The 21,088-nt window shown below is 47.3% G+C and overlaps 2 protein-coding genes across 3 annotated transcripts in view; one reads left to right on the plus strand and one right to left on the minus strand.

Moving 5' to 3' along the window:
* CFP (complement factor properdin) overlaps positions 1-3,364 on the plus strand; it is a 35,826-nt gene extending 32,462 nt beyond the window's left edge. The window contains exons 9-10 of the mRNA XM_055003904.1: positions 1,876-2,012; positions 2,830-3,364. Coding sequence (XP_054859879.1) covers positions 1,876-2,012; positions 2,830-2,834 — 142 coding nt within the window. The 3' untranslated portion in view covers positions 2,835-3,364. The remainder of the gene's footprint in view (positions 1-1,875; positions 2,013-2,829) is intronic.
* Positions 3,365-8,295: 4,931 nt separating this feature from the next.
* On the minus strand, positions 8,296-20,718 carry LOC129346386 (uncharacterized). Of its 2 annotated transcripts, none has more exons than XM_055003735.1 (5): positions 20,426-20,718; positions 12,800-12,968; positions 11,576-11,747; positions 11,429-11,500; positions 8,296-8,955 (listed from the first exon to the last, which is right to left on the minus strand). In XM_055003735.1, the coding sequence occupies exons 1-5, from the start codon at positions 20,490-20,492 to the stop codon at positions 8,797-8,799; spliced, it is 639 nt and encodes a 212-aa protein (XP_054859710.1). In that variant the 5' UTR covers positions 20,493-20,718; the 3' UTR covers positions 8,296-8,796. The 2 variants fall into 2 exon arrangements, with proteins under 2 accessions (XP_054859710.1, XP_054859709.1); XM_055003734.1 differs by having other exon boundaries at positions 8,296-8,958.
* Positions 20,719-21,088: the final 370 nt, after the last annotated feature.

Raw genomic sequence — 21,088 nt, forward strand, 5'->3', positions numbered from 1 at the left:
CAAACATGTGACACGGATCAAATGAAAGTGTGACTGTACAAGTGAGTGCTGGAAAGTTGAAATGAGGTTCACATGAGCATCCCTAGGTACTTAATAACATATAGAGAGACTCTCTGACTCTTGACAGTTTATATTCTGGAAATCTTAAGGTGTGCTGAACTCAGATCTTGTTCTTCTAATGCAGACCAACACAACTACCCACCTGACACATCTACTGTTTTCCAAGTTGATTTGTACTCTCTTTTGAATTGTTTGCTGTGTTGCAGGCCCTGATTGGGTGGAAAGGATAGGATACAAAGGTTTTACATTAAAAAATAAAACGGTAGCTTACGGCATCCCCAGGCCCTCTTTTAACGGCTCCGGTTCTGTGTTTCTAACAGCAGTGTAATGTGCAGAAATTAAGCGGAAGGGCTCGCTCATCATAGATGCAGAGTTGAAGTGGAACCAGTAATAGATTGATTTATTTTTATGACGGACTGTGTTACAATTCACGGAACTGTAAATTTATTTTACGTTTATGGTTCCCCAACTGGGATGATTTAATGGCCGTGGCAAATACCATACTTATTACCGTCTGGCTGTCTAAACGTTTGACTGTTGCAAGAGGCACAGGAGCAAAGCCAGTGCAAAATGCGACAACCGTGGCCATTTCCACACTACTTACCTTCATCCGGAACGCCGCGAAACGCGACATCGCGCAAAACTCGCGTGAGAAAACGCTATCTTCCACGTTTTTTTCATGACGTTCTGCAGCGTTCTGGATGAAGGTAAGTAGTGTGGAAACGGCCCTTGTGCGGGGGGCTCTTGGCTGGAAGCTAGGGTCCACTCTCAGAGCCAAGCTACAAGTGACGCTTTACACAGGTAGGACACTTGTCAGCTTCCCTCAAGTTTTGATGGGAAATGTAGGCGTCCTGGTTTTACAGCTTGGCTCTCCATTACAGCTGCAAGACCAGGATGCCTGCATTTCCCATCAAAAGTTGAGGGAAGCTGACAAGTGCCCAACCTGTGTAAGACGTCACTTGTAGCTTGGCTCTCAGAATGGTGCCTAGCCTCTGTGCGAGGTGAGCCCTCTGCAGACAATCAGGGTGGAAATATGCGCACCTAAGTACCTAGGGATACTCAAGTGCAGGATTGTATATGTAGTCCTCAATGCACGTGCAGGCTGTTCTTGCTTGGCGCACGTGAATTTCGCGTTCATGGGAGCTCTCTTTGTGTTATTGTACCTGCAAGTGATTCCGGACAGTTGCAAAGCACCAATTCAGCTCTGTTTTCGCTACAAGAACAAGCACTCTAGGCAACTTTGGCTTGCCAATTTGCATTTCTTTAAGGTGTGAGAGTTAAGATCTGCATTTCAATGAATGGATTTGGGGAAACTGGGATACTTTTAGCAGTTGAGGAGGAACTGATATCGAAGGAGTGAATGCATTCACCCGGAGCAAATTGAAGTATGACGGTGCGAGCGAGTGCATGGAAAGTTGGAGGGGGGACATGTGAAAGGAGGTTCACTTGAGCATCCCTAACGTGTATTTGCACCCTCAGTTCCATTGCACAAATGGAGACCCTGCCAGCTGCCATGTCAGGGGTGGGATACATGCGGGGCGGCTATCTTGTGTGAACTGGGCAATGTGTGGATGTACGTGTATCATGCTGATGATGTGTGCGGCTGGTGGAACAGAATGGAATGGCTGCAGGGGGCTGAGGTGGGGCAGAATAAGGAGAGCTCCCTGCTTGTCTGGGATGGGGGGAGGCTGAGTGCTTGTCATAGTGACATGAGGAAGGGGGGAGGTGGAAGCTCACTGGATTGGTAAGTCTGGGGAGGGAGGTGTGTACTGAGCCAGCCAGATCCATGGGTCTAACATTTTCTCCGGGCTGCAGGATGAACATTCCAGGTACTGGGAAGGTGACCAATACCAGCTTCTGGGGGAAACCGTTGCCTGTGTGTGAACCCCTGGAAAAGCAGAGGTTGCGGGTCTTGGAAAAGGCACCGTGTCAAAATGTGCTGCCTTGTACAGGTGAGATGAAGGTGGTAGAGAGAGAATTCTGGAGAGGAGAAAAGCTTTGCGTGTTCATGTGTTCAACTTGGGGGTACATGTGCTCCCCCCCCCGTGCTTTTACAGGTGTTAAAACCGTCCACATCCCATCCCCATGGCTGCTTTGCAGCTTGAAAAAGCATGGGGGGGGGGAGGGAAAAAGAGCGCATGGTGGACTTGATCCCTTGCAGCATTTTTAAACTACCCACATTAGACTTAAGAATGGCGGTGGTGCCCTCGTGTCCGACATGATGAGACCGTCACATCTGATTTGGCCCTAAGTCCTGGAGTAAGACAGTCTAAAACACAGGCCTGGACTGAAGAAACGAACATCCTAAACTCCCAATGGCACAACTTTTGAGATCGAACGCAAGCTCTGTGAAATGAGAGGGGGGTATAAATGGATTTTGAGGGCCCTGGCAGTCTGTTGAAGAAGAAGGTGGCCATCTTTGCAGCATTTGGCATCTGGGGCACACTTTCAGATGTGTGATTAGTTTCACCAATTGGGTCACGGAGTCTGAAGCAGGTGCTGGTTCCAACCCTGGCCAGGCCCCATCATGACCGAAAGCAGGCTTTGCTATCCTGGTGGCCTCCTGATACCCCACCCCATAATTTAGTACCCAAAAAATGGTTAGTAGCCCTCCTGTTAAGCCACACGGGGACCATAGGAGATAGTGTAGGGTGTTTTTACAGTACCCATTCTCTCTTTCCTGCCCACAGAAACCTAGATCTAGCCCTATAGCCCTTTCCTGGACTAACCTTTCCCCCTTTGCTTATGTTCTCTCTCCCTTTTTTTCAGACTGATTTTGCAGTAACAAATGTTGTGGGCTTCAGCGCTGCTGCTTGCGGCCAAAGTGTGAGGTTGCCGGAAGGGAAGGTTGCTGTGCCACATCTCCTTTTGCTTCCTGTGACTTCTATGGAGCCCCTATAACTTCCTTCCTCTTACTGAAATGGTAACCCCGAGACATGTCCTCTCCATCTGAATAATCAGTAAATTAAATTTTGTATAATGCACCAAATTGGCGTATCTTTTTGATGAGAGAGTTCTGGCCTCTAAAAGCTTGTTGTATTTTGGAAGGCACGAGGCTTCTAGATATCTATTGACTCTGGTCTTCTATAGCTGCCGTGGTGGAACATGGAGGACTTCTGAAGAGCTTCTCTATTTTTATTTTTACATTCAGAGGAGTTAGCTGTGTTAGTCTGTAGTTGCAAAATAGTAGAGTCCAGTAGCACCTTTAAGACTAACCAACTTTATTGTAGCATAAGCTTTCAAGAACCACAGCTCTCTTTGTCAGATGCATCTGTAAATAAAACATTCATTCTGGATTTCTCAATTTTCTCTCTGTTAAATGAATGGTGGGGTATAGTTCACCTCGGGTCAACCCCAGGGGATATGGGCCATAAGGCATTCTTCCATACAGCACAGGGCAGAAATGGTTACTCAAAAATCCACCTTCTCATTCTGGGCTGAAGAGCTGCTTCATCTAGTCCTAGGGCCAAGCTACAATCGACGAATGATACTTGAACGGCAAGTGAACAGTCTCATGTATATTCCTCCCTGTTCACTTGCCATTCACTTGCGCTCCACTCGATCACTATGTGGTCAAGTGGAGCACAAGTGGAGCGCAAGTGAACAGGGAGGAATACACGTGAGTCTCTTCACTTGCCGTTCAAGTGTCATTCCTCACTTGTAGCTTGGCTCCTGGATATCAAGTGTCAGGCAATTGTTTTCAGGAGATAGACTGCTGGGGCTTGGGTAAACTAAGGTAAACAAGAAGCGAGTCATCTGGTTCCAAAGCTCAACAGTGTCGTGCTATTGCAGTATGGGGGGGGGGGCAGTATCCTCCTCAGTTAATCACCCTCTGCAATACCTTAGGGGATCTCAATTTGTACAGCATAGTAGCTAACTTAACAAATGAGTGTTTTACGATGTAGTCAGAGAAAAATGAATAAGCATGGAGGAAGTAGCTTTGCTGAAGCAGTAGTCTTTTCCAGTTTGTTACGGGAACTTACAGAGAGGCCCAAACCCTGCAGGCTGCTGCCATTTGCTATTGGCTGAACTGCCATGATGTAATGGAATGTTCACAAAAGCTTTCTGTCTGATCTAGAGATAAGCAGTCACTATGGCAATACAGAAGATGGGGTGAAAAGAGATTGCATTTGTAGTTATTCGCTGAGAGAGAGGGGTTGCCTTGGTTATCTGTTGAAGGGGTATTCAGTCCCCCTACTCCTGTCTCATCAGTGAAAGTATTCAGAGGCTGATTCCGCACACATTGGATAATGCACTTTCAATGCACTTTATCAATCGTTTGAGGTGGCTTTTTTGTTCCGCACACAAAAATCCGTTCCAAATGATCTATAAAGAGGATTGGAAGTGCATTATCCAACGTGTGTGGAATCACTCTGAGTCTGGCAAAGTGCTTGACTCTCATCTTGCTCGAGCTTCTCCATCACTGCCTGTTTAAAAGGGGAAAAGGGGATCGGGCTGGCATCCATACCCGTTAGCCCTGTTTTACCTTTTGGGCATTTAAAAAGTTAAAGAATTCAGGGGTTGTTAGCCCAGGATAAATGAACATGTAAAATGGGTCTAAAAGCCCATCATGTTCAGTGCAGAGAAAGCCAGTGTGGTACAGTAGTTGCTCTATCAAACTAAAATCTCAGAGATCCCGGTTCAAGTCCCCGCTCTGCCATAGAAGCTTGCTGGAAGACTTTAGGCCAGTCACACCCTCTCAGCCTAACCTACCTTACAGGGTTGTTGTGAGGATAAAATCGAGGAGTGGAGAATGATGTCATCAGCATCTGGGAGAAAGGTGGGGCATAAAAGAAGTAAACGAATGAACAAAATAAATAAATACAGACTGGATCTGGCATCAGTTTGTGTTAAAAAGCTGAAATGAACCCAGTTACCAGCCATGACCACCTGATGGCGCTTCAAGGCTAAAAAGAGACATTGGCAAGCGTGAAGCTGGTTGCGCATACACACAGTTCAGTGCTACTTTATAGACACATGTAAAGCAATATAAAATCCACTTCCCCTCCGGTTTTAAGCCTGAGTGAACCCCACGCAGGACAGACAGAGGTTTTGCCCCAAGGTCGATTATCCATTCCTTCCTCTCACTGGGCCAAGCTACACATGACGAATGACACTTGAACGGCAAGTGGATTGAGTGGAGGGCAAGTGAACAGGGAGAAATACACTTGCCGTTCAAGTGTCATTCGTCATGTGTAGCTTGGCCCTCAGTGACACAAAAGGTCCAATTCACTCCAGGTCAGCCCCGATTTCCCCTTTCCTGCATCTTAGTGGGAAGTGACATCTTTATTATTAAATCAGAACAGGAAGTGTCTTAGCGGTTTCTCTCTGGCTCCTTGCAATCCCTCTTCTCTTGGGCAGACAAGGTTTTCTGCTTTTCAGTACTCATTTCCTTTTATAACTATTGCACACAGTGAGAGCTTTTCTCGTCTCGCTGCAGTTGTGAGTTCTGGAATTCGCAGAGATTTCAGTATGGGCAAGATCCACAAGTCCCACTTAGCACTTTACATTAGAAACCAAGAAAGAAGAAATATGCCTTCCTTTCCCCCTCGCTTTAGGTAATGTCCGAATCAATGTTAATTGAGTGCATTCACACACGAATTCCCTTTGCATCTTTCTTGAGCAACGCAAGATAACATTGATTGCTGCTATGTAGACGAGATACATTTGGGATGCAAATAAATATTATGGCGAATTGAAGTTTTCCGTCCGCATTGCACATCCAGTTGCAGCAAGACCTCTTTAAATTTTGTGTGAATATGTCTGCCTTTACAGCGTTGTCATCTTTGAGTCTTAAAATGATTTTGCACTGCAAAAGACAGTGGGATGTTTGTAATGCAAATGGCTAGTTCGTGTGTGTGTGTGTGAGCGTGTGTGTGTGTGTGTGTGTGTGTGTGTGTGTGAGCGCTCCTTGCCACTGGTTTTGGGTCCTGAATGCTGCAAATATCGTAAGTGCTCAACACCTCTGTATGCAGTGAACATCTTTGTAGTGGTATTGCGAGTAAGGGAGACCTCAGGATAAATGTACTCACAAGACCAGCTGCTTTGATTCTAGATTTCTTTATCTGCTGTGGCTCTACACAAGAGTCAGAATAAGGAGGATTAAAATCTGTCCACGAGTGACTTCTTCAGTCTCTAGTCCTGGCATGGACGTCAGCAGCTGGCTACTGAAGAGCACCTGCTTGTTCAGGGCCGGCGCGTCCATTGAGGCAGTGGGGGCAGCCGCCTTGAGCGCTGAACTTAGAAGGAGGCGCCGTCCCCACTTGCCTCTCCACCCCTTCGCCACTGCTGCTCACCTCGGCTTGGGTCCCGGTGAGCTGGGTGCCCCAGCGGCATGGCAGCAAGTGGGGAGGCAATCAAGGAAGCGGGCCACGTCCCCGCTTGCCTCTCTGCCCCTTCACCGAGGAGGACGCTTCTGCGTGATGACATCACAAGTGATGTCATTGTGCAGGGGCGGCGCACGCGTGCACTTTGTGCGCACACACAGAGCAGGTGTCTCACCTCAGGCGCCAGAAACGCTGGCACCGGCCTTGTGCTTGTTAAGCACCTCTGGAGAAGTTCACTCTAGGATGGCAGCACAAAGCGCCTTATGTCGATTGGTGCTCTCTGCAGCTATCCAAATCAACTGTATGAATGGAGACGGGAAGACCTTGGCCGAAGAAAGCTTTGGTTCTGCATGTGAGCTGCGCAGCTTGGATCCACAACAGCTGTCCTCTTGGAAGAAACGTAATCCAAACACAGCCTTTAGAGTCATCTTTCAAAGCAAACATGTATGGGGGTGGGGAGTAGAAAGGGAAGCCACCCTTTATTAGCACCCAATTGAGTGCATGAAAGGTTGGGTTTCAGAAGGTTACCAAAGTGTATGTAATCAACACCAAGCAATTTGCTTGGACACACTTCTATGACCTTTAGAGATGATTAGACAGCAGGGAATATTCTATCAGTATTAGCTATGGCAGCCAACAGGAAACTCCATTGTTAACAATCAGACCCTCACACTGAAAGGGCAGTTTATGAATATAGCAATATCACACAAGCCCCCTCTCCTTATGTGCTTCAAGCACATGGCACATGGCCTGGCTAGGCAAGAACGGTTCCCAATCTGGCTGGAGGTGGAAAACTACTGGAATGTGAGTTATGAGGCAAGACTGGCTAGCTGCCCCACACCCCGGAGATGTGCAAAGATTTAAAGACGAAGTCTTCCAGAAGTTCCTGAGCTAATCTCACCCACGCCCTTCCGATCTTCCCCCTTCGTAATCAGGATTAATCAGGGACCTGATAACTCTTACCTTCTGCTTTTTGTGGGTCATCAGTCACCTTTTTACCTATAGTTCCACCCCGATATGCTCAATCAACCCTATCTCAATTTATTGTCTTACCTCCGGAGACAGCCATTAAGCTACTGTTCTTGGGGCAGAAGATGCAGTCCTGCCCCAGGGTATGCTTTGCACTATAATTAAGCTGTCCAGCCATGTGCTCTGTTTGTGTGTATTCTGTATCTGGACCCTTCCATGCACCCTCAAACTTTGTCTGAGGCAGGACTTTTTTTCTGGGAAAAGAGGTGGTGGAACTCAGTGGTGGAACTCAGGACCGCACAATGACATCACTTTGGGTCAGCTGGAGCAAGGGGGGATTTAAAGTTCAAATCGTTCTCAGTCATGTGGCCGGTGGCCCCGCCCCTTGATCTCAAGACAGGGGAGTTTAGATTGCCCTCCATGCCATGGCATCGAGGGCAATCTAAACTCCCCTCTGTCTGGAAATCAGGGGGCGGGGCCACCGGCCACGTGACCATTTTCAAGAGGTGCCGGAACTCCGTTCCACCACGTTCCAGCTGAAAAAAAGCCCTGGACTGAGGCCTCCTCTTCCATGAGACATTGGCTGTCCTTGCTACTACTTCCATGGACCTTCTTCTCTCCCAGGACTGATAAATATCGCCCTTCGCCGAAGCTGCTCTCCCTTTTCCTCATTAGTTCTGTGTGTATGCTGTGTGTATTCTCTGTGTATTGCCTTGTTATTTCCCTTTAATAAAAACCATTCCTGTTGAACACTTGTCTGTTTATTACAGAGTTCTCTAAGCGAACAATCCTGGTATACTTTGGTGGAGATGCTACTAGTTACCCCCTCTTGCTGCATCTCCTTGTATGCTAATTCCCCCAACTCACAAGGAGGCACCCTCTTATTGGGGCAACACCACGGACAATGGCACCATACACTGGAGTACCAGCTGCTGGGAGCAGAGAACAGGGTATTTGTGAACCCACACTGTCCTACTTTTGAAGACCCGGGGACATGTAAATGGAAACAAAATTCGGACCCAGGCGGACCTTTGAAACCAAAGGGTCTGAATTTAAGACAGAACTAGGCTCATCGTTGATAGGGAGGAGGCCTTGGCTCTGTGACCAAACATCTGCCTTGCACACAGAAGGCTGCAGGTTCAATTCCCAGCATCCCAGTTAAAAAAGGATCAGGCAGTCAGTGATGGGAGCTGCTGCCCTTCAGAGTAGAAAAGACTGATCACGGTATGGTTTATGGCACCAGGGGACTGATTCGGGAGACGGCAGTTTCATGTGTACAGGACTGCGAGAAGGCCCTGAGCGAGGAGAATGGTGAAGGAGAAGGGATGGCAGCTAGGATATAAAAGAGGAAAGGATGGGCAGGTGGAGTTCGTGGGTCCGGCTACAGGAAGGAAAGGCTATAGGGACGCAAGGGGCTCTTCCTGGTCAGGAGCTTGGACCATCAGTTGCTGGGGTTGGGATTCTGGTCTTCTGTCTCCTGGGAAGATGCTTTTCCGTTGAGTCGTGTTGAAAGCCCTGCTGAGCTGGTGGTCCATGCGCAAAACCTCTGGGAGGAAGCAGAACTGGGAGACCCCTCGTTCCTCTGCTTTACGGGGGAGATCTGCTGGGAGATGGAATGAGAGAAAGCGTTAGCTAGGAACATCTTGCGAGATGCTTCTGATAGTACCTGCACAAGAATGTACTCTTATATGCTGTGCTGCTGGACTTGCTTTCATACGTGTTTGATAGTGCACTTGCAATGCATTTTAGCCATCGTTTCCAAGTGGATTTTCCTGTTTCACACAGGAAAACCCAGTTGCAAACGATCGCCAAAGTGCACTGAAAGCACGTTATCCAACATGTGTGAAAGCAGGCTTAGTTATCTACAGTAACAACACAAACAGTAAATGGCACGGAGAAAAGGTTCCTGCATTATGTAAACTGCAGGAGTGTGTATGTGCGTGGGGAGGGGTGTGTGTCCTTCTTGAAGGTGCTCCCATACTTTAAAAGCTCCCCTTCAGAGTAAATTAGCATGTCACAGAAAAAGGTTAGCCATACTGTCCCTCATCCTGATAGGCTAGCTTTCTATGAGCAGGAAAGCCATTTTCCTGGGGGAATATTCAAACACGAGAATCTTGCCCTTGAAGTCCAGGCTCACTTTTGCCATGTAATTTTCTGATTGTGTACAAGGCTAACCCCAAAGGAATCTGTTTATTGGCGCTCTTAAAGAGCAGTCATTCACTCCAATAGGAAGATATTTTGCTTTGGCATTGACTGCACTCACCATTCCGTTGATTCCTTGCTAGCCAGGCCCAGTGCAGGCGTGTAAAAGGTAAGTATTTTACTGCCGAACTTAAGGTTGGAGTAAACTATTAGTGCTTAAGAGTACTTCAAGGCAAGGCTAGATATAGCTGTACGGGGAGAGGAAAGGAGGAAATAGATGGGCAGTATGTAGGAAGGATGAATTCTGGGGCTCCAGGATAGCAGGAGAAGTGAACATGTGGCCACGTGGTACGGTTTATGGCACCATGGCACTGTTTATATTTCAAGCAAAGCAACCTCCAGTGGGAATGGGAAAGAGCAGGGGTGAATCACTGCTTGCTTTTCCCGTTTACTGTTTTCTCCATCTTCAAACCACCACCTCTCCAGTGGGTCTTTATCCCTTTATGGAGTTTGAGCCCCTTTTCTAAAGAGATGAAAATCACATTTTTATGATGTGCATTGGTGCATATTGTACAGTTAGCCCCCGAGGTCAAGGTAATTCAGGAAAGGGGTTTTCTTTCTAAAAAGAAATCTGCCTTGAGAAGGAAGAGGGTCTCTGAATGAAGAAGGGAAAGCTGTTCCAAGAAGAGGAAGCCGTAGAGCAGAGACCGCAAAGGCGGAAGCGAGAGAAGGAGAAGCAGAGCAGAGGTGCACTGTGGACTTAAGTCTGGCTTCATAGCTGTTCCCGCTTTCCTGCAACTCTGGGCACTGCATTGTTGGGATGTGGGGAGAGACGAGGGATTTCTAACAGAGAATCTACAGCATGCTCCCAAACTACAATTCCTGTGTCAACACACAGGGAGGTGGAGCAGCTGCCATGACTTCTAGTGGGCCCCACTGTCGCTGACTCCCTGCTCATGCATCTCCCTTCCACTGCCTGCTTGTGAGTGCTTTGTCACTTCTGCTGCCAGCTGCATATGCTGCCTAGCGCTGCGGGAGAAGGGCATGTCGGTGGCGTACAAAGCATCAGCAGCGGTGGCACTCCTAGCTGCCGTCACCACCCAGAACTTACCCAGACCTCCAGGTCTCAAGATCCAGCATGGCATAGTGGTTAGAGACTAAGAGCGGGGAGAGCCAAGTTCAAACCCCAGCTCTGCCATGGAAGCTCACCAGATGAGCTTGGGCCAGTCACGCCCTCTCAGCCTGACCTACCTCACATGGTTGTTGTGAGGATAAACTTAGGAAGAGGAGAACAATGTAAGCAGATTTGGGTCTCCACTGGGGAAAAAGTTGGAGCAGGCACGAACGAATGAACGAACGAGCGAACGAACGAACGAACGAGCGAGCGAACGAACGAACGAACGAACGAACGAAAGAAAGAAAGAAAGAAAGAAAGAAAGAAAGAAAGAAAGAAAGAAAGAAAGAAAGAAAGAAAGAAAGAAAGAAAATCTGATCCTTTTAACTGGAAGTGCCGGGGACTGAACCTGGCATTTCAGATGCTCTAATACTGAGCCACATCTCTAGCAGCCACATGGCTAGCCAGGAGTAAAAGTACATATCAGTGCACTGACATGCTTCAGTTGCATGTACATTAAAAACAAGAGCACAAAGAGCATTCACAGCGCTGTAAGGCTCTGTTTAAGCAACCCACATATAGTGGCGATTATTTATTTATTAAACATATAGTCTGCTCTCCCCGAAGTGCAGGCTCAGAGCGGATCACAACCTGTTTAAAACACAATACAACATACAATAAATAACATATAGCTAAACGCAATTTAAAACTGGCAGCAAACTTTAAACAGGCCGTGGATTTCACAGTCCTGCAAGATCACTGGGTCTGCGATGATTGTAAGTTTGAACTGAGATGAGGAAGACAGGTGCAGACTTACTGGATGGCCGGTGCTGGTAAGTGCCTCTGAGCTGTTCCGGCGAGGGGCGCAAGTGATGACCGAAGGGCGCATCTGCAAGAGAGGAGACATGAGCAGGGGACTGGGTGGGGCAAGAGAAGAGGTCGGAAGAATTTAGACAAGACTTACCTGCTGCAACTGGGACACTGTAAGGGGCTTCCTCAATGGGCATCTATACGGGCAGGATGGGTGAAGCGCTTGAGAATCTCTGCAAGGATCCGGTCTGGACGTGGTGACACAGGACATAGAAGCAGGGCCTTCCAGGATATGGGCAGCAGGGGGCGCTGTCTGCTCCAGGGATCTGCAGGGTGAGAGGAAGAGAGACAATATCACCTAGATGCAAATGAGAACGATGCCCTGCGCAGCGCTGCGTTAATCGCTATGCAAAATAATGGATTGGCATGGAGCCAGCCACCACCACTTTGGAGGCTAGGGCAAAAGCTCTCAGGTTGGTATCTGTTTTCAATCTGATAACACATCAAGCAGTTTTTTAAAAAAGCAGAAAGTGTTTGAGCAGGAAATATTGGCTTTCAAGATGCTGCTGGAGATTTGAAGATGCAACATGTCTTTCTAGGGTGGGGCCAACTCTAGGTTGGGAAATTTTCTGGAAATTTGGGGGCGGAGTCTGGGGCGGGTGGAGTGGAAGGAGGGATCTCAGCAGGACAAAATGCCATCGGGGCCACCCTCCAAAGCTGCCATTTCTTCCCCGGGAACTGATCCCTGAAGTCTGGACAACAGTTGTAATTCTGGGAGACAACCAGGCCCTACCTGGAGGTTGGCATCCTTATGTCTCAACCCAGTCTAAAAGCTGAGCTTTTTTTTTAACACCCCCCCACCACCACCACAACTGCCTTCTTCCTTTAGCTGTGGGTGGGGACCTCTGGAGTGGACATCAAAACAAAACCGTTTCTAAACAATTAAAGGCCGTTGAGATGGAACCACTGAGCAGCGCTACCATTCCTTTTTGTCACGTGATGGACCCACTAGCTGCAGGGATTGGAAATCAAGCATAGAGACAGACCCATTCCCACATTCTGAGAGCGGAACTACAAGTGACAAAAGGCACAGGTTGGACACTTGTCAGCTTCCCTCAAGTTTTGATGGGAAATGTAGGCATCCTGGTCTTGCAGCTTGGCTCTCCGACTGCCGTCCAATGGACTTTTCAACTGTCACTTGTCCAACATTCCACCAAGCTGCCTACATTTCCCATCAAAACTTGAGGGAAGCTGACAAGTGTCCAACCTGTGCCTTTTGTCACTTGTGGTTCCACTCTGAGACCCCAGTTCCCTGCAGCACAGCACGACTTCTTTCTTCGTGCTACATCGTCCTCTAGTGAGGCCCGGGGTGACTTACGCTGCTATGGGTCCGTATGCCAACCGCCTGACTTTGGACACTCTTTGGCCTTCCGAGGTTCGGTCCAGGCTCCTCACATCAGCAACGAGCTTACGTTTGATTGAGTAGACTGGAAACCGATGGGCTGGGAGGCGCTGGAATTTCTGTTCATTCTCAAAAGAAGGCTGGCCTGGAAAGAGAGGAGCTGATTACATTTCCGGACAGCAACTTAGTGGCTGTGCTGGGCTTTGGGATTAGGGTTGCTAGATCCCCTTACCCTCCGGGTGGGAGGTGGGCGACCTGGCACTTACCTTCCTCTTGCCCTTGTGCATGCGCTCCTGGCCTGCCCAATGACATCACTTCCAGGAAGTGACATCATCGCACAGGCCACATGCCACTCCTGAGAGAGCTCCCGTGCTCCCAGGGAGCTGAATTGAGCTAGAATTTGGCTTAAATCGGGCCGCTGCGGAGCACAGGAGCACGCCATGCCGCCTGTGGAGTGCACCCCAGGAGGCCCGTTCCCCCACCTTTTCCTCTTGCCAGCCAGTTAAGCAGGGGCGAGGAGTGGAGGGTGGGAGCGGGGGATCACCTGCCCCAAGGGAGGGACAGGCAACCCTATCTGGGATTCAGACGACAAGGTCATATTTGAGAATACCATGCCTTCAGCTGGCTCATTAGAGCTAAAAAAGGATCTTAGGCAAAATGCTTAAGAAAGTTATCCTCTTTTGTGGCTGTGCAAAAAAAATCATCCCAAGTATTCCCCCAAGTTGGATACAAACCTTCAAATTCGTTACCAAAAATGAGGATTTGTGTTCAACTGTCTTCTAAAACCAGATTTCCAAAGGGCAAGCTGAATATATCCTTAATGTAAACATTAAATTGGAACTGCGAATTCCCCTCTCTCCAAGATTTTAAATTTGTGTGATGTTTTATTTCAGTGGTGCCAAGGACAACCCAAGCACCTGGCTTTCATTCTGCACTTTGGTGTAAAAGTTTGACACGCTGGAAACCGATAGGGAAAGTTCCGTAGTAGGCCCAAGCTCTCCCAATGGACTAGAGACAGCCCTTGCGTCCTGGTCAATCACTCTCCCTAGCTTTGCCTTTTGAGGAATTCTCATAAAAATTATTTGTGTGAGATCATTGCAGGGTTGCCAACTCTGGTTTGTGACATTCCTGGAGATTTGGACATGCAGCCTGAGGAGGGCATAGAGTTCACCCTCTGAAGCTACCATTTCCTCATGGAGAACTCCTTCCAAAAGTTTACCCTTCTCTGGAGCCATCCCCGAATCTCAAGGTGTTTCCCAACCCAGAGTTGGCAACTGTATTATGGGGCCTTGTAGGGAAGAGAAAGAGGAAATAGTGAGAGAGTGGAAAACGAGATGCCCCCTACAAGTCTTTCGAAGTCCCTCACTTATGTTATCCGGGATGCTTTGTCCTACTCTTACTGCCTTGTTTACTACTTTTGTAATTCCATTTTGGCATACCGCATTGGATAATTTTTGGCATGGTTTCTAATTTTCGTAATCCCAGTCCTATTGCATTGCTTATTAGATCTCCCGTGCTATTTGATTACATTGTTTTACTCTGCTATAGGTGGAATATAAAGTGACCAACAGAGTTATACCCCTCCAGGTCCATCCCAGGTTTTTTACTCTGCTTAGCACTGTAAGGCATGCTGTTTCATGGGGTCTGTTTGGAACTGTGGATAACAGATGGTAGAGAAATCATCTCTCCCACCCCAGAAGATCTAGCTCATCTTTTAACCAAAAAACCAGCACCCTCTGTTAGTGGCACTAGTCGTTGCAGACTAAATAAATTCAGCAGATGGAGCAGAGCCTACAATAATGTATGGGAGGGGGAGCCTCAAGCAGAAATCCTTGTTACGAGCACAAGAGGGCTGCAAACTTCTTTCTTTTCCTCTGTGCAACGTTGGAGGGTCTCCAGTTCCAAATGGAGGTGTGCCAAAAGGCCCGAGATATGTTAATGCCATGATTCTGCAGAGGTGGAGAGAAAGCACAGCAAACTGGGGGGGTTGGATGCAGAATCCGGCTCTCCAAGAATGGGAGCTTTCATTTTTAAAAATAAGAGGCTTTTATGAATGTGAAGTTGTGCTTGGAAGGGATTGCACGCCAGGGTCTTGTTGTGCTCGAGAAGCAATTGAGTAAGATCGCCAGAGGTTGGGGGAATAGACTGTCAGTCGGTTGTACAGGGCTTTGCCCCTCCCGCGCAACTAGCACAACCAGAATTTTTGAAAAAAATTAAAATGCAGAACAAATTATGCAAATGAGACAGATTCTGCTAATTGCCTCGAGTCGTGCAATTTACGTGAAAAGCCAAGTGGGTTGGGTGAGTCCAGAGTACATTTTATATGAACAGAAAAGAGAGGGGAGATTTCTGCTGGTGCCCCCTTCCCACTACAGATCTCCCCTCAACTTGCTCCTCGGGCTCTTGTATTCCCCCATAGGGTTAATAAATCCAAGGTGGGAAATCCCTATATGGGGGGTGGAGTTGGGGAGGGTGGCATTTGGAGAAATGCAGGAATTCAGCAGGGGAGTGATGCTGTCAAGTCCGCCCTCCAAATCTGCCTTTTTTGTCAGGGAAATTAACTTATGTTGTCTGGAGATCAGTTATAATTACAGAAGAACTCCAGGCCCTACCTGGAGGTTGGCAACCCTCTTCCCCAGGAGCAATAGTTGGTGGAGATCAGTGGGCTGCCGGAGGTGAGAAAGTTCCATTCCGCTGACGGGAAATTTAATCTGGATCTAACCAGTTTTTTTCTTGGTGCAGAATTTAAATCCATTGACGTAAAAGATCTATACCTCACATTTTCTGGAGTTTGCCCCTGGTGGCTGATAAAAAGTTTAAGGTAGAGTACACCCTCCCCGTTAAACGTTCTGCTTATCCCAGCACACTGTATCAACAGATCTTCAAAGTGGCGGAGGGAGTCTCATTCTGCTGCTTAAGATCCCATTAACCAGAGAGGCTATGGATTAAACCTTTTAGGCCGTTCAAGTTTCTTGCCGAGGCTCAAAACAATTCACCCCAGGTTAGAACATAAGCAATGTAAAACACAAATTGGGTTGGAATGAACTTTAAATGACATTCAAACTCAGATTTGGCAAACCTCTAAGGGAAAACAGCTTCAATGCTTCAAAGCAAGCTTTCCCAATGACCTAGAACTCCCGTCCTTCTGGGCCACAGGTGATCTGAACATCTCCACATGGTGGCGCACACCATCCATGGGCACTGCCTCCATTTTTCTTCCTCAGCTGGACAGGGAGCTTGCAAGGGCTGGCTGCTCTGAACAAGCAATCCTAAAAAATATCTTCTTTACTTCATTTATACTCCAATGGGAATCCAGAAGGTGGCGTACAGCATTCTCCTCTCCTCCATTTTACCTTCACAACAGCCCTGTGAGGTAGGTTAGGGTGTGTGTGTGCAACTGGAATCTGGTCATCTATTGCAGAGGCAGGGAAAGCAACACTCAAGTTACTAGGGAATGAAGGTGCTTTATACTGAATCAGACCCTTGGTCCATCAAGGTCAGTATTTTCTGCTTCGATTAGCAGCATCTTTCGGGGGTCTCATATCAAGATCTTTACTATCACCTACTTGCTGGTCCTGTTTTAACTGGAGATGCTAGAAATTGAAACTAGGACCTGAGGTTCTTCCACTGAGCCACAGCCCAATGGAGAATAGTGGAAGAGAGTGCTACTTTTTTTTAAAAAAAGAAAACTTATGGAGTTTCTGTCTTGATTCATTAGGGCCCCCCATGTCATTCAAGCATTGAGAATAAACAAGCAACACTCCCTTCCTAAAACTGCACCACTTCATAATGCAGGAAATCACATTCTGAATGGCCTTCCCGCATGTTTTAAACTCACTACCTGTCAAAAGCTAGCATGTCAGGGAGGAAGAATCGAGCCCTGACATCTAGCTTTCTGTGTGCAGGGAGGGCCTATAATTTTTGAAATGGGAAACTTCAAGGAGTATAACAGAGACAGTGTTTCATAGTGGATAGAGAGCTGGATTAGGATCTGGGAGACCCAGGTTCAAATCCTCCCTCTGCCACGAAAGCTCACTGGGCGACCTTGGGCCAGTCGCATGCTCTTGGCCTAACCTGCCTTATAGGGTTGTTGTGGGGGTAACAAGGAGGAAAGGACAACCAAATAAGCCACTCTAGATCTTCATTGGGGAGAAAGGAAGAGTATAAATGAAGAGTAGAAAATAAAAGTAATCTTGGTATGGGTCGGTACAGAGTAATGGTACGAAAGTGGCATCTTTTATCTTCTTCTTTGAGCCCCCCTTCTCCGAGAGACATTATCAGTAAAAAAATTTAAGTTACTTTTGCCTCTGGCCAACAATTCTCTCTCCTGTTTTCTGATGTGGTGGTGCTTCGGTACAGTTCTAAGCATGCATGAAGCCCTCAGGAAAATGTCTGCACTGAGCAGTGGGTGGAATAACAGCACTGACTAATAATTCCTGTTCTAACAGGTACGGAGTGGTAAACAATGCCAGTTGGCTACGAGGGGCACATTCGGCCCTGCATTAGCATATTTACTTACAGGATTGGCTAATGAGGCCTGAACTTGGCCCCAAATGAATGCCAGCTTTGAGAAATTTGCTGGCTCCGGAGTTATTCTCATCTGGCACCTTAAAGACTGACAGATTTATTGTGGCTGAAGCATTTGTGGGACAGAGCCCACGCCGCCATATGCATGCTACCAGCTGAGGAAGTGAGCGCTTCGTGTACCCGATGAAGCAGGCTATGTCCATTTCAGCTTCCATCTTGCTTAATTGGCCCTAAGGTTCTCTTTTACTTCACTGGCAGGTTATTTACACACCGGGATTCCTTAATGAAGCCTTCCTAGTCTCCTTTTCTGTAGTGGTAAGAGGTAAGTAGTGGATAGCAATCTGAGCCCTGAACTTCTGCCCTTGCTGACTAACTAGTCCCTCTTGCGGTCTTGGGCCTGGAGTCCAAGCTGATAACCACACAACAGGTTGTGAGTCTGGCTGGGAGACCTCTTGGCAACCTCAAGTACCTTGCTTTGGGTAACATAATGGGGAAAAGGTAAGGTATTAATGTAACTTTTTAATGTCCGCAAGTCCTGCTAGGGAGAGAGAAACGAAAACAATGAGGTGGATTCACCCAGCCACTTTTTTCTGGGCTGGAGTCAAAATGAGTACATGACGCTTCAGTTTTTTAAAAAGGCAAGTGCAAATCGAGTGCAGAGGGTAGCATGTCAGATTAGGGCCCGGGAGACCCAGGTTCGAATCCTCACTCTCCCATGGAGCATACGGGATGATTTTTTGTTTGTTTGTTTGCTGCCAACATACAGTGACTCCACAGTGTTTTCAAGGCAAGAGATATTCAGAGGTGGTTTGCCGTTGCTTGCCTCTGCGTAGCAACCCTGGTGTGTTCATGGGTGTTTTCCCATCCAAGTACTAACCGGGACTGACTCTGCTTAGCTTCCAAGATCTGATGAGAGCAGGGCCACTAGGAGCGGGACCACAAGTGACGCCTGACACAGGTTGGACACTTGCCAGCTTCCCTCAAGTTTTGATGGGAAATGTAGGCAGCTTGGCGGAATGTTGGACAAGTGACAGTTGAAAAGTCCATTGGACAGCAGTCAGAGAGTCAAGCTGCAAGACCAGGACGCCTACATTTCCCATCAAAACTTGAGGGAAGCTGGCAAGTGTCCAACCTGTATCAGGCGTCACTTGTGGTCCCGCTCTTAGTGACAGGAGTGCCAACAACCTGGAGAAAAATAATGTCCTACCCTGTTAATAGAATCTAATGGGATGTTATTAACCAGCCAATATTATTGATCTTCATGCCATGAAAAACTTCAGCTGCCCATTTCCACATATTAAGCGTCTATTAAACAGGCAGGACATTTTTCCCCCTCCAGGTTGTTGGCACCCCTACTCGCTCAACTTAGCTGATCACTCTCTGTCAGCTGAACCTTCCTCACAGAATTATTATTATTTACTTCAGCCCAACTTTCCTCACAGAGTTATTATTATTTACTTCAGCCAAACTTTCCTCACAGAATTATTATTTACTTCAGCCAAACTTTCCTCACAGAATTATTATTTACTTCAGCCGAACTTTCCTCACAGAATTATTATTTACTTCAACCGAACTTTCCTCACAGAGTTATTATTATTTACTTCAGCCAAACTTTCCTCACAGAATTATTATTATTTACTTCAGCCGAACTTTCCTCACAGAATTATTGTTTATTTCATTTATTCCTCACTTTTTCACCAAATGGAGACCCAAAATGGCTTACAACATTCTCTTCTTCTCCATTTTATCCTCACAATAATCCTGTGAGGTAGGTTAGGTTGGTAGAGAGTAACTGGTCCCAGGTAACCCAGCAAGCCACCGTGACAGAGCAGGGAACTGAACCTAGGTCTCCCATATCTTAGTCTGACACTCTAACCACTATACAGCACTGTTGTTGTTGGCAGGACAAAATGAAGGTGAGGAGAATGTCAGCTGCACTGAGCCTCTTGGGAGAAGGGCAGGAGAAATAAAAATGTCACCAAAAATATACAATCCAAATTACAACCCTAGAGGAAGCAACAAGTGATGAAGACAGCAAGGACTAATGGGTAGAATCGAATGGTATCTATGTTTGTAAATGCTGGCTAATAAAATTCGAACTTAAAAAAAAAATCAAATTTTAAAAAATTACAAGCAAATTCAGATTTGGCTCACAGGGACCCAGCATGACAGAGGGGATAGAATATCAGTCTAGGATCTGGGTCCCAGGTATTTCATATATGGTGTTTTTAATATTATGAATCTGTGCACTGTGCGATAAATAGTTATATTCACTTTATTTTATTTTCATGTTGCTCAACCATCTGGTTCCTGGCTTGATACTCAGGTTAGGTTCCCCCACCCTTTCCCCTCAGTAGTGAACAGAATGTCGAGCTAGGATCTGGGGGTCCCAGGTTCGAGTGCCCATTCTGCCATGGAAGCTTGCTGGGTGACCTTGGACCAGTCGTGTGCTCTCAGCCTAACCTACCTCACAGGGTTGTCGTAAGGAAAAAATGAAGGAGAGAACATTGGAAGCTGCTTTGGTTTCCTATTGGGGAGAAAGGCACGGTAGTGAAGCAAATAAAATAAATTAGGACCCCCATGTTAGAATCCCCCCTTCTCCAAACTTGTTTTGGCTCCAAAAGACACCACTATGAGTGGGCAGCATGGATCAGGGGTGGGGGGAGCTAGGTGGGAGCTCAGCCCTGCTGAAAAGGCTGGGTGGCAGCTCTCCCCTGCACAGCCAGAGCTGCGCTTGTTTTTCATGCCCTAGGGATATTGCTAAGAGAAGCTTGTGCAGATGTATTGTGCTAAGAACGGCAGCTGCTGCAAATCTAAGGAATGATTCAAATGAGATCTGGTCACTGTGGGTGCTTCCAGATGCAAAGAACTGCATTTGCTTTAACCATTACCCCTACTTCCCTCTCGCTCCCGAAGAAGGGGATGGAGCCCAGAAATACCAGCTGCTCTTGCATTCAGCCATGGATGTGCAACTCTAACAGCCCATGGAAGATACCAGTCGCAGCCTTTAGTCAGACTCTGACATCTTGCAAGCTGCTTATGCCGAACAGGAAGAATTGGACAGGTAGGACTTACCTTCTAAAATGTAGACCTTGAACCCGCTGCTGATGCCCGTGGTGTAGTGGAAATCGGCCAGGGCCATCTCTGCTGGAAGATCCTTACAGGAGAGGCGCTCGGAAGAAAATTTGTGGCAACTTTTAGGATAGACTCGGGCACCCAGAATCTCCCTTAGTGCTGGAGGTGGGGGCCACTTGGGACTCTTCTTGCTACTATAGGGGTCTGGGTTCTCTGAAGGTACCCTCAAATTATCTTCTGGATTCCCAAGACGGAAGGGAAAGACAAACTCCCTGGTCACAGTAGGTTGTTCCTTTCAGTGTTTAATTCTCTGGCACACAGCATCCCTTCTTGAACTTTTGAGATTGTACCTCTAGGGGTGGGGTTATAATTGGCCAGTCCCAACAGGCCTGACACCCTCCTCTCCTCTCCCCTCCTGTTTAGTCCCCTCAGGGCAGGTCTCTGTACGTGCACGCACAGCGTCACACCCTTGGGGGTGGGTGGGAGGAAGGCGCGGTGCCCCCAGATGAAGCAAGCGTGGAGAAGATGGCAAAAGGGAAGGGAAGATGCTAGAGCTGGAAAGCGATCTTAGAGAGAGGATGTGGTTTTAGAGGTTGCATTTGGAGGAAAGGGGGCAGATAAAAAAATTCACACTAACACTGGGGAGATTGGAAAAGAGCAAGA

The sequence above is a fragment of the Eublepharis macularius genome, chromosome 19 (assembly GCF_028583425.1).
Source record: "Eublepharis macularius isolate TG4126 chromosome 19, MPM_Emac_v1.0, whole genome shotgun sequence".
In the NCBI taxonomy this organism is placed as follows: domain Eukaryota; kingdom Metazoa; phylum Chordata; class Lepidosauria; order Squamata; family Eublepharidae; genus Eublepharis; species Eublepharis macularius.